This window comes from Peromyscus eremicus, chromosome 2 (genome assembly GCF_949786415.1).
Source record: "Peromyscus eremicus chromosome 2, PerEre_H2_v1, whole genome shotgun sequence".
Taxonomy (NCBI): Eukaryota; Metazoa; Chordata; class Mammalia; order Rodentia; family Cricetidae; genus Peromyscus; species Peromyscus eremicus.
The window spans coordinates 117,523,499-117,537,588 of record NC_081417.1 but is presented as its reverse complement, the minus strand read 5'-3'; the positions used below and the strand labels follow the sequence as shown (position 1 = coordinate 117,537,588).

Genomic DNA, 14,090 nt, shown 5'->3' with positions numbered 1-14,090 from the left:
CACCTCCTGAATTGAGAAAGACTAGTTATTAAAAAATATGAAGACATATTTAGATAAACTGAGCAGCTTAAAGTTAAAAATTCTGCCAAGTTATGAAATGAAAGTCTAGCATGTGTTTACCTCGAGCTGCTTTGACATTAAATCTCAATCTTCTCAAGGCTTCTTCTGTATCAAAACTGCATTTAACCAATTCATATAAAGCCTAGAAAAATAAAAGGTTTCTACATAAGACTGACAGACTACCAACAGTTCAGCCTGATGCTCATTTTTAAGAGCACATTTTTCTGAATCCTCTGTTTATTTCTATGCTTTCTGGTCCAATTTTAGTGAAAGCAACATACAGAGCACCAAGGAAAAAAAAGATGAGTTCGGGGCCGGGTGGTGGCGGCGGCGGCGGCGGTGGCGGCGGCGCACGCCTTTAATGCCAGCACTCGGGAGGCAGAACCAGACGGATCTCTGTGAGTTTGAGGCCAGCCTTGTCTACAGAGCAAGAACCAGGACAGGCACTGAAATGACACAGAGAAACCCCATCCCGAAAAAACAAAACAAAACAAAAGAGCTCAATCCTAACCTTCTATGCCTCTCACTATGTACAAGGAAAGGTATACAACCTGATAACCAGAGTATCTCAGCAACTGAGATATTAATCTCATATAAAATATCATTTTGTTTAATGTGGGGGACCAGCCCCTACACTTATTTACCCCAGGGACTCTTGAGGAACGAGGGAAAAGAGACTTAGTTAGAAATAAAGAGGGGAGAGAAAACACAGGATAGACTTGAGAGGGCCTGGATCCTTATCCACTGGCCCAGAACTTTATTCCAAAGGTCTATTTATAACAATGCCAAGGGGTGGAGCAAAAGACCTCCCCCTTGCTAGTTATAGTCAAGTGCAGACCCTCACAAACACCTGATACTCAGGCCCGTGGTCCAGTCAACCTCTTATGCAGTCCTGCTGGGTACAGCCACTAAGAAACCTAGTGGGTTACAACAGTTTAAGTTGTAATTCTTTGCAGCCTTCTGAGATTCCTAATATTTTAAACAAATTGAGAAAGAAAAACAACAACAAACAAGGTTGTAAAAATGCTGTTGTATTAGGTTCATAGTAGGTATTAGTCTGAGCACATACACAATGGTATTATCTGAGATGAGGGTGCCAACTTGATCACAGATGTGGAGTCTCATGGAGATAGAATAGAAAACAAACAAAACAAAAGGCCAGGCAGTGGTGGCCTCTGCCTCAGGAGGCAGAGGCACGTGAGTCTCTATGAATTGAGGCCAGCCTGGTCTGCAAAGTGAGTTCTAGGACAGCAAGGGCTACACAGAGAAGCCCTGTCTCAGGGAAAAAAAAAAAAACAAAAAAACAAAAAAACAAAAAAAAAACCAAAAAAAAAAACCAGAAGAAAACACTTTTAAAAACACTATGAAAAGTATACTTAAGCAAAGTAAAGATGTCTGTTTACTGGAGCTGAAACTGCATCAATGATGTAAGCATATCAACAGGAGGTTTGTGCTAATTCCAACCTTTACAGCAGAGGAGTTCAGGTGGGCAGAGCACCCATACTGAGAAATGAAGAAAACCCAAAGAGTTGCTCCTTACTAATGTACCTGTTCGTTGTCTTTTATGTGAGATCCTTCAGGAATTGCTTCTACACCTTTCTCATCACCTGTTCTTCTAGATGCATCCTTAAGAAATACAATCACTTTATCTTCTGGTAAATACTCTGGGTCCCACAGAAGCTGATCATCATTTTCATATACTAAATTCATAAACAAAATGTTAATAAAAACTGCCAAAAATTGACATAATTTGTGCAGACATATCATTAAACAAATAACTCAGTCTTTTTAAAAATGATTTATTTTCTCGGTATATGTTGTGCATGTACCACACCACGCATGTGAAGGTCAGAGGACCACTAGTAGGAGTCAGCTCTTCTTTACTTCATTAATTAATTAGTTCATTATTTATTGAGACAGGGTTTCTCTGTATAGCCCTAGCTGTCCCGGAATTTGCTCTGCAGACCACTGGCTTCAAACTCAAGAGATCCACCTGCCTCCAGAGTGCTGGGATTGAAGGCGTGCGCCACCATCACCTGTTGAGAGTCAGTTTTTAATATGTGAATCCCAAGTATCAAACTCAGGTTGTCAGGCTTGGATCTCTATTCTCTTGTCTTCTTATGTGGTTTTTTTTTCTTTCTTTCTTCTTTTTTTAAAGATTTATTTTTTTATTATGTATACAATATTCTGCCTACACATATGTCTGCAGGCCAGAAGAGGGCACCAGATCTCATTATAGATGGTTGCGAGCCACCATGTGGTTGCTGGGAATTGAACTCAGGACCTCTGGAAGAGCAGTCAGTGCTCTTAACCTCTGAGCCATCTTGCCAGCCTATGTTTTTTTCTTATGTGCCTTCACGTGTTATAATCATTTTCACATAAAAGTCACACCTTTAAAAAAACTTAAATTTCATCATAATTTCCAATGTAGTAAGAATAAAGTCTGAATCTCACCAAAATTTGAAAATAGAAAGGAACATGACCTAAGACAGTGCCTTATGAGAGTTCAAATGACATCAAACCCAGGAACAACAGCCTAAAATGGAGTTAGTGCCAGAAATGTGAAACCTCAGGAGCCATGACAAGTGCTTTCAAGAGTGATTTCCAAAGCTGGTTAAATCCCAGAGTGACCAGGGGTTGAAAAGAGGCCTGCTGGGTTTACTAACAGGGATATGAGGATGTGAGGACTAAGCTAAGGGGCTGGGAAGTGAAACAAAGCAAAATCTTTTGAGAAGTTTGGCTAGGAAGGTGGAGAGAAGGCAGTGAGGAAATCCAGTTGAGCGAAGTTTGTAAGGCCTCAAGTAAGTAAACTTCAATGGAAAGGAAATCACTTGATAAAATACATTATGAGACATGAGATGACTTTCAAAATTCCTTGTATTATGAAAAGGAGTAGCTACTTAAGCATTTCCTGTATACTAGGCAATGTATCAATTGTCCTCGCATAAATTACTTTCTTCCTCCATTCACATACACGTACTTTAAAAACCTCCTACTCTTTCCTGATTCTCTCAATATATACTCTTCTCTGAAACAGAACTCAAGGGACAATATGTAGAAAAATGTCCTTCTGCCATTCTTTATTCTGTTGGCATAATAAACACCCAAATTGAAATGTTGACTCCCCCTGCTAAGTGAATTTGGATATAGTACTAATTTCTGTTCTCTACTCAGCCTGTTCTGCGAAAGGAATTGATTCCTCACTACTTATGTTTTAAAGGTTGTCTCAGGAAGAGGAAGTGAAGGGGTGTGTGCCTGAATCCCAGTGTTCTCCACACCTCATTTAAATCTACGGAACAGCAGAAATTACCTACAAGCCATTTCTGGAATCATTGACAATAGTCTACAAATCCTCAAACTGAGTAGACGACCATCACCAGGTGGCGCCAAACGACAGTCAGCCTCCTTTTAGGCTGTACAGATAGTTTTGATTGTGTTAGGAACCTCAGAATACATTACTTCATTTTAGACAATTACAATATAGTCAGTAATGAGCATGGGGGGGGCGAACAGAAGTCTCTCTAATCCACGGTGTAGACAATATGCACAGATATAAATTAGCAAGAGTTCAGAGAGCAGTTCACTAGTGTAAGAAGAAAGGGGAGAGGAGAGCTTATGGCATCTTATTAAAGACTGACTCAGCAGCCATTAAATGAGACCCCAGAATTGCTAATTCACAGATGAATCTGATGAGGCCGATCAGTGGGCCATACTTAACTAGGTATTCACACTGTTCATTTCAGCTATTCTATTACCTACAATAAACTTAGAAAATTTTAAAGTAATCAAATTGAATGTGTTATATAAGGCAAGATAAACCACCAGAATCATCTCACAAACTCCACTATATATAGTTGGCAAGGACTACATACAAGGATTAGGAGGGCTATGTATTCTGATGAGGAAAAAACAAATATTTGACATGAGAAGCTGAGAGCTACCATTATAATGCCACAAACCTCTGTAATTTGGAAAAACAATTCCTAATGAATGAATGTGTACTTATACATTGCCAATATTATTCCATTTTTAATGCCCAAGAAAGAATGTGATCTAATCAGTGTATCTTAGTATGAAAAGCTACCATCAGCAATGTCATACAACACTGAAGTTCACCACAGACATTGACGTATTTTCAAAATGTCATATTCACATGGCCTTCTGACACAGTTAAGTGAACTGTTGCAGAATGAATATTCCTAATCAGAAAATCTAAAGGCCAAAACTATCTGAAATCCAAAACACTGCCTCAAGTACTCTGGATAAAGGCTATTCAGCCTGTCCTAAGGGTAGACTACATTGTTCACTTCCCCATTTTAGTCACATCACAACTAAAAATACAGCCAGGTGCTGTGGTAGTACTTTTAATCTCAGGCATTAGGAAACAAACAGCAGGACTGCCTGACCCCAGGAGTTTGAGAATGTCTGGAAACACAGTAAGCCTGTCTCAAAAAAAAAAAAAAAAAAAAAAAAAAAGACAACAACAACAATAACAGCAAAACCCAAAGCAGCTCCTTGTACTAGTGAACACCAACTCAGGGGGCCAGGAAGCTCAAAGCCAAGTTGGGTAAGACCCAGCCTCAAAGCAAACACTCTAAATAAAACCAAAGTAAATGTTCTGTGACCTTCTAACAAAGGATGCTTTTTATCTGGCCAACAGCTGTTCAGAAACAGTCTTTGGCTGGACCCTGGGCTCAGCTGGTAGAGTACTTTCCTAGTATGCATGTAGCCCTGGATTGGATCCCCAACAGTGCATAAAACAGGAAGTGGAGGCAAAGGCCTATAATCACTTCTAGAGAGTATGGTATGTGAATTACATCTCATTAAAGCTGTTAATTGATAACCACTTACTGAAAACCAAAACTCTCTTATGGTCTGAAGGGGACAAACACTAATCCCATGAACAAATAAATTATGAGCCAAGGCAAAGACAAGTTTTCACTTATTTCTCTGAAAAGTGGTATTTTTCTGGCCAGGCTGTGACTCAAGCTGTGAGTCAATAGGAGCTTACTCCAAAACTTGCTAGAGCTCCGAATGATAATGAGGTCCTCATTTCTGCTTGTTCTCTAGTTATAGGAGTGGGTAAAGTTTAAGATAAGAGCTTCCAGTAGCCATCTTAGGGAGGAACAATCATCTTTTGTTATTTTTCCTTCAGAAACAGTCTAAGGATTCATGCAGCATTTATATTGTACAATAACCAAGAGATGACTTAAAGCATGAGAGGATGTCCTTCGGCTATATTCAAATTCTACACCAAGTCACATAAAAAACTTGAACATCTGTGCATTTTGCTGTCCATGGGGCAAGGAAGGGGTAGTTTTAATGTTAACTCCCACAGATAGCAAGAGATATGTACATTGTCAAGCATCAATTATAATTAACATAAAAATGTAAGCAAATGTTAATGAAGGTACAACCAGGGAGATTTTAAAACCAAAATAAATTCAGGTTTCAAAGGAAAATGCCAGTATGTAACTAAGTTCTAAAATTTAAGTGTTTACATCAGGAGTGATAACCAGTGAGGGAACACAATGGGCCCGAGTCTAGTAAAGCCAAATCAGAGGGCATATACACATCTGTCATCCATCTGGAATCTTTCATCACTGAAAAGAACTCGGGTCCATCTCTAAATGACTCCTACAATAAGGACATCAGAGCCAGCCATGGCGGCACACACCTGCAATCCCAGCTTCAAGCAGGAAGACAGCGATTTTCAGGTCAGCCCAGATAACAGATGGAGATGTGTTTCAAAATAAAAGCTGAGAATGTGGTTCAGAGGGTTTAACTGAATCCCAGCACCTACCCCGCAACCAAAACACTAGAATTGTTTCAACACTGTAAGACACGTTCTCTCTGACCCAGCTGGTGAGAAACACCCTAGGGTTCAGCAACACAAATGCACTAATCAGCAATATCTTTTTATAAACTTTATTTTTAACAGAATGCTGTATAATATTGGTTTTGCTTTATGTTCACAGGGGACAAGACAGAGAAATGAATTTTGTGTTTTATTTAAAGTCAGAATTCCTTTTTCCATTATTAATTAAACTTTTTCTTCACACAATACAGTCTGCTCACATTCTTGACTTCTTCAGAGAAATGTCACTTTCTACATCCTGTCTGGTCTTCCTACACCATCTCGCACTTAAGTCCTCAAATAAAAGCCAGGCATGGTGGCACACACCTTTAGTCTCAGCACTTAGGGGGCATAGGCAGAGGGATCTCTTTGAATTCAAGGCCAGCCTGGTTTACAAAGTGAGACCCTGTCTCAAAAAGAAAAATGCATCAATGAAAATCTTCATCATCAAATTGCACCTTATTGTAAAGAAATTATACATAATCCTCTTCTAAAATCATGAAAATATTAAGCCAGAATAGGCAATATTTTTAAAGTAAAAATTGTAATTTACTTACTATGGCATTTGACTACAGATATGAAAATAAAAGGTAAAGTACAAGAAGAGATGAACCTTCAATCACGACAGCAATGTACTATAAAACTGTGCTGTTTTCCTTCCATCGACTCATAATCCTGTCTTGGGTGCTGGGGAGTGAGCCCACGGCTTTGAGCATGGTATGTAAGTGCTGGTTTACCTTTAAGCCTCACCCTCAGCCCTTAATATGAAACTTTCAAAACATAGGCATTACCTCCTTATAGCCAACAATTTTAAGACATCTAGTAAAATGGAACAAGTGTTTACCTCTCAGTTCCCTACTGACGAAACTCATGGCCTGCTACTGCATAGACACAGTACTTACATTTCAATTATAAACACAAAAGCCAACAGATATTTTTTTCTGAACACAACAATAAGGTACACATAAGAAAGACACAGAATTCCAGTACAAAACAAGGTCGACTATGGTGTTATAGGAGCTAAGCTGGGCAAGCTTGCTAGAGGCAAGGACAAGCAATCTGAAAACATTTGGCTACCAACAACAAAAGACTTCCCAATTCTAAGCTGTAATGTGAAGAAAATGAAAAAGAAAAGAACTTTTAGCTTCAAGCGATGTCATACTATATGTGAACAACTCATTAAAGACACATATGCATCCTTTTAAAACCCACCTAACATAGGTAATGTGAAACAGACGGACTCAAAAAAACAAATCCTTATTTATTTTACATTATTAGATGTATAACTGGCTTTAGGACTTTGATGTAAAATGATTAAAATAAAACTTGTAAAATTTAAATATACAAGTACTACTCCCAAATTATTTTAAGACACAAATGACAAAATATTCCTTTTTAGTAGTATTGAGTTTTAGAAGCAAATAAACAACCAGTAGTTTATCAGTTAGTTTTTAAAGCCATTATTGAAAAGTTATCTATTATAAAGGTTACAAAGTATCAAGCTCAGAGCATTTAAAAAATGTTCTTTTTTTTTTTTTTTTCCCCCAAGACAGGGTTTCTCTTTGTAGCTTTGCACCTTTTCCTGGAACTCACTTGGTAGCCCAGGCTGGCCTTGAACTCACAGAGATCCTCCTGGCTCTGCCTCCCAGTGAAGGGATTAAAGGTGTGCACCACCACCACTGCCCGGCTAAAAAATGTTCTTCTTAAAAGAGACACATGGCTGGGATATTTTAAGAGGCATACCTTCAGACTCCCTTCTTTTACAGTGACCAGCTCTGATGGATGGATGTGCTTCTTTCATTAGGGTTGTTTAGTAGGCTGCTGTGTCCTTACCATATCTTATATGTAAGCTAACAGGCCAGGGCTGGGAGATGGCTCAGGGGGTGAAGTGCCTGCTGCCTAAGACCAAGAACACAGGCTTGGACCCCCAGCACCCTGTGTGAATTCCAGAGCAGCAGTGAGCATCTGGAATCCAGGCACGAGGGGTAGAAGACAGACAATCACTGGCCAGCCGGTCTAGCCAAACAGATCCGGTGTGTCAAGGTGAAGGGCCAAAAGAGGAAGGAACCCAACATGGACCTCTGGCTTCCATAAACAGGTAAGTGTACCTAGACACAAACACATACCACCCCCAAAATAAGTCCGTCATAGCAAAAGTTCAGGTATATAACCTTACTATAACTCACCTTTTTCATTTTCTTTGTATCTACAAACGCCAACTGGAATCTCAGCTTGAAACATGGAGCCCACCATGATTTCCTATTTTAAACACAACCAAAAATATCTAGTGATACAAATCTTATGCTCATGTCTAGCTTCACTATCTTCTTGGGTAAACTCACTCTGGCCTCTTTGTCATAAAACCAATTACCTACCTCATGGTAGTATTGTGAGGATGAATGAGTTAATAATAGCTAGGAGCTTACATATGACTGGATGGGAAATATTAATAATAATGGGTAAAATGTAATATAAACAATACATTGTTTGGCATTCTTTGAATGGTGTCTGTAGCATGTATCTTAAAAGTTCTTATTAATAAAATCAAACCTGAGGCCAGTTACTGTGGTGAACACTGGAAGATCAGAGAGACAGAACAAGCCACAGCTAACCTCACCTGGCCAACTTCTCAGCTGGTCTTGTTTCCTCAGACTGGAAGCTTCTGTGTCCTCATATCCAAATGGCTTTCAGCTGAACTGTGCTGCTAGAAGCCTGAAAGCTTAACCAGCCAAATGCTTCTAGTTTCTGGTCCTCACGCCTTATATACCTTTCTGCTTTCTACCACCACTCCCTGAGATTAAAGGCGTGTGTTACCATGCCTGGCCGTTTCCAATGTGGCCTTGAACTCACAGAGATCCAGAGGGATTTCTACCTCTGGAGTGCTAGGATTAAAGGTATGAGTGCCACCATTTTCTAGCCTTTGTATCTAGTGGCTGTTCTGTCTCTGACCCCAGATAAGTTTATTAGGGTGCACAATATTTTGGGGAACACAATACCACCACATTTCCCCTTTTTTGTCTAAAATTTAAAAAAGCTTATAACTAATACAAGAAAAATTATGTCCAATAAGTATATACAATATACACAGTCAAGATTACATTAACGATGTCTAGTCCATTAACATTTGACAGATTCAGACAAAAAACTCCATTAGTATATAACAATGTCCAGTCCAGTAACATCTGACAAATTCAGACAAAAAATTTTCATTACTTCTCTCATTTAAAACAAGTAATTCCTTTTAAAATGTATTTTTTCTTTTCATACTAGATTCAGTAATCTACCTTTTGTCATTTTTATATCTTTCTCTTTTTCTTTTTAGTGTAGATTCAGTGATCTACCCATTTATCCTATTATTCTTTTATCTTTTTTCTCAGAATAGATTCAGTGATCTATCTCATATCTCTATTCTTTTCTCTTTTTTCTTTCTTTTTTAAACAAAACCTCTGAATCTAATCTCCATGTTCAGCTTTTTTCCTGACCATTAACAATTGACAACTTGTAACCAACCATCATAAACAATGACAATATCCATAACTCATTAAACGACCAAACACCTCCCATCCCAGGTGTCCACTACAGAGTCGCTCTGCTGTCAATCCCTATGACTCTTTACATGCACCTGTACCCACCAAAGAATCGAAAACAGTCATTCTTTAAGTTTCACCCCAGAATAGACAATTACTCCCTATAGATTCATACATGGAATTCCCCCTTCAGTTAATCATCCACACTACATACTCTGGCACCTCCCCAGATGGGAAAGAATTGCATACAATAGGGAAGAAGGTGCAGAAGGTAATGGTTCAATCTCTGATGACTCATTCCAGGTCCTCCTACTATAAGGACACATCAACAGTCTCCTGATGGTAGTCAAAGCTGCTCTGGGTTGGCTGCTATGTTCCAACAGGAACAAATATACATGCAGGCAAAACACCAATACACTTGAAATAATGAAATAAAACAAAACCCAGGAAGAGAAGAAGAAAAAAAAAAAAAACCTCAAAGGGTGTTATTTTTTTAAAGAGGAAAGATCAGGCAATCATCTCTCACTAAGGAAAACATCGTCCTACAGAAATGATTTGCTTTAACCAATTACACATAGTGTGTACTATGATTTCCTAAGAGGTTCAACTCCTATGCAATACCATAAAATCAAACGCTAACCTATGTGGTTAATTAAATAATGCTATGTAACATTTTAACGAAAAAGAACCTAATATCTCAAGTTTATTTTAGAAACTAGTTGTACGTTTGTAGAGCAGCTCAACCTATAACACCAACATTTATCACTTCTGGATTAGATGATTAGAAATTTGGATTTCTAATATTGGTTTGAGTATGAATACACCAGCAAAATCTGATTCTACCCACGCTATCATTTTATGAAAAGATAAATGTATTTCTTAGTTGGATATATTAATGGGGAGCTTGAACAAATATTTACAAAATGCTTAAGTGTCACAAAAAGGCAAATGCACTGACTTCATCAATAAGCATGACTCATTAAAAATATTTTTGGCTTTTAGAATATTACCATAAGTTTTGGAAAAATACCTTTTTCCAGTCTTCTGATGGAATATAATCTTCATCTTCTTCAGATTCTTCTTCTATCTCACTATCTAGAATATGTAAGAGAATGATACTATAAAATGGACATTTATCCTGTCCATATCTTTGTATTTTTTTATACCTACCACCAAGTATTTAGATATGCCAAAAGGTCTGCTAAATCAGACCAAGATATTTAAAATCAAATAATGAACACTGTATCTAAAACAAGACAATAACAAAAAATTTCCCCAAATAAAAGAAAAACTATGAATCTCCTAGGGCAACTCTAGACTCAGTTGATTTTGTAAGGACACAAAAACTTCAGGATTAGTGTCAACATAATCTTTTACGAATGTCTAGTTACAAAGTAAGTCACATGATATCAAGTTCTTCACACAGAAAACAAAGGCTTAGAGTAATGTTGGCCAAACGGTCTTCCTAATAAAAGTTGGAAGTTTGGAGCAAAATTGTAGGGGAAGAAAATAAGAAGTCTGGGTACATATTGAAAACCTTTATTCTCCCCAATTTTTATTTTATTCACGCCAGGCAAGCTGTTGCTTGGTTATGTTCAAATGGGGATGATTTATAGGGCTGGCAGACTGCTTGCCTAACACACACTAAGCGCTGGGTTCAACCCCCAGCACTGCATGAGATAAGGAAGAGTGGCACAAGCCTGTAATCCCAGCATTTGGGAGGTGGAGAAATTAAGATTAGAAGTTCAAGGTCATCTTCAGCTACGTAAGGAATCTACCAGAGTTTGATTCTCAGGAACTACATTGAGGTAGAAAGAGAAAAGTTGACTCCTGTTGTTCTCTGACCTCCACATGCCATCCCGTCACAGTGGAAACTGGGGAACCATATTAGCATGTATTCATACCCCAAGAACTGACCACCTTTTTGTACCTAGGACTCACAAGATTATAAAAGACAACATTACAAATATATAGTTATGTACTACATGATGTCATCTTTGGTCAACAGACTCAATTTATTTACGATGGTGGTGACCCTGCCAAGATTGTATGATCTTGAGGTGCTGTGTCCACATTAGTCATACAACCAAGAAACTTGACAACATGTTTCTCAGAATATATCCCTGCTGCTGAGTGACACATGAATATAATGAAAGATGGTTCAAAGTCAAACAAAGAAAAGTAGAAAACAAAAACTTCAAGACTACACAAAATAAAAGGAACACACCCATATTTAGGCAGTATATGAAGCAGTACATGTTGTGATACATGCATTGAGAACAGGACCTTCATTTTAATATTCTAGTAACCCCTAACAAAATCCATTTACCTCTGAAAGCAATTTCAGAGTAAGTGAATTCAAGTATCAATAAAACCACATTAGAACTTCAGGTATTATAAAAGAGTGAAAATTACATTCTAACTATAGCAATGATAATACATACTTGTATCAAAATATTTACATCGACGTGGGCGAATTATTTCCTGAGCATCTTGGGAAGTAACAGATTGTGATGGATCATCATTGGAAGACTGAGTTTCATCCTCCTGACCCGATGAATCCTTTATATTCTCTTCCTATAAAATAAGAAAATGTACTTACAATATGAGGAATACTGTTGTACGCCATTAGTCAAATTGTGTTTTAGAGGTAGCTGTAAGATCATAATAAACCCACCAAAAGAAATGTGATTTCCTGGATTAGTTCTTGGAACTGGGATAAAACCTTGGAGCTGAAGTCCCAGCCATTTAGAGTTTAGCTAAGGGCACTTAGCAGGGCTAGTTTTGGTAAAGACATTTGTTGCTGTTGTTGTTTTTGCTCTTTTGGGGGGCCTGCCACCCAGCTCCCAAATAAATCACACATGAAGGTTTATTCTTAATTATAAATGTCTGGCCTTAGTTTTGGTTTGTTTCTTGACAGCTTTTCTTATCTTAAATTATCCCATCTATCTTTGGCCTCGGGGCTTTTCCCATTCTCTTACTTCTGTAAATCTTACTCTTACTCAGTGACTGGCTGTGCAGCTGGGTGGCTGGCCCCTGGAGTCCTCCTCCTTCCTTCTCCTCAGATTTCTCCTTCTATATATCCTCTCTGCCTGCCAACCCCGCCTATCCTTTCTCCTTCCTTGCTATTGACCGTTCAGTTCTTTATGAGACCATCAGGTGTTTTAGACAGGCACAGTAACACAGCTTCACAGAGTTAAACAAATGCAGCATAAACAAAAGTAACACACCTTAAAATAACATTCTACAACAGATATTGAGTTACACTGGGTGTTAATATTAGGAAAGCAGTATAACCCTCTTGTATCTAAAATAATTTTAAAAAATGAATACAAAACTGCCAGGCAGCCTATTTAATTTAAAACAGCATTTTTTTTTTTTTTTAACATTGGTACTATTCAGAAAAAGCAAAAAGAAATCTGGAATGAAATAGATCAAATTTAATCTCACTGGAGTGAATTACAAGGAATTTTCAATTTTTATATCACACATTTCCTAATTTTTATTTTTGAAATTTAATCTTACTGTACAAAATTATATTTAGAGCTTAGTATTATCTGTGGTTTCACAAATACAACAGGAATTTTGGAACATAAATGTTCCACGAAGAAGATAAAAAAACACCGAATGAGCACTAACTTACTTTATTTTCCCCACTACAGCCACTGTTGTCATCATTATCAGCATCTTCATCATCTTCACCTTCCTCCTCCTCGTCCTCTTCCTCCTCATCTTCTTCAGGTAACCGAACAGTGCTGTCATAACCATAGAGGCTGAGAAGCTCGTGGATTGGCATGTCGCCTTCCTAAGTGCACCAAAATAAGCCAATTTCTGAAATCAATGATTTCATATTTGCATGTTATAATTTACAAATCTGTAAAGTACTAAATTGACACTTGTTTTTTTCTTTAGAGCATATATGTGGTTTTGTGTCTCATACATTCAGTATTTTCAAATTATGAAAAGGAGAAATAAAAACCCAATCTTTTATTCCTATAAACTGACCAATTTTAACCCAATCTTTTATTCCTATAAACTGACCAATTTTAACTGGTCTGTATATTTGTCAATAGTCTGAAATCAATTACAATTTTTCAATAATTCAGTTTACATACCAGAGTCAGTTAGCCCTTACATATGGATTATTATGAACAGTACCCTAAATAATTTGGGGCAAAGAGAGTAATTAGAAAATAGGATGTCATCTAATTCAATAAATCCAGAAAGGGAGATTAAATTCCCTACTCAGGCAAAAGCACACTGCAGGAACAACAGCAATTACATACAAGATGATACTAGGTTACAAAGCCATATATATTGTTCTAAAGTAATCTTCAATTTACACATAAAATCATGTCAGCATTGATTATCTATGGAACTATTACATTAATCCCATCACATAGATGAGGAAACATAGGCACATACATTAAAGACTTTTCTTTAAAAAATTACACAAGTCACATTATAATACATTCAGATTTTCATCATATGACTCTAAAGGTTAATAATTTTATTAGCAATTTTAGGGCTTCAGTCAGGACCTTCTTCAATCCCTCCAAAAGACATATCCACTGTGAATAAAATGAAGAAATAGCCTTATTTGGGAAAATAAAATCCATTTTCTGCAGAAGGCAATCACTAATCAA

General features: G+C 37.6%; 1 protein-coding gene across 8 annotated transcripts in view; it reads right to left on the bottom strand.

The window, feature by feature from the left end:
• Positions 1 to 14,090, bottom strand: part of Mier1 (MIER1 transcriptional regulator) — a 57,268-nt gene that overhangs the window by 15,396 nt on the left and 27,782 nt on the right. For all 8 annotated transcript variants that reach the window (XM_059254597.1, XM_059254590.1, XM_059254591.1 and 5 more), the window contains 6 exons: positions 13,088 to 13,249; positions 11,889 to 12,021; positions 10,475 to 10,539; positions 8,104 to 8,176; positions 1,609 to 1,760; positions 121 to 202 (listed from right to left, as the gene is read on the bottom strand). In XM_059254597.1, the coding sequence (XP_059110580.1) occupies positions 121 to 202; positions 1,609 to 1,760; positions 8,104 to 8,176; positions 10,475 to 10,539; positions 11,889 to 12,021; positions 13,088 to 13,249 (667 nt within the window). The remainder of the gene's footprint in view (positions 1 to 120; positions 203 to 1,608; positions 1,761 to 8,103; positions 8,177 to 10,474; positions 10,540 to 11,888; positions 12,022 to 13,087; positions 13,250 to 14,090) is intronic.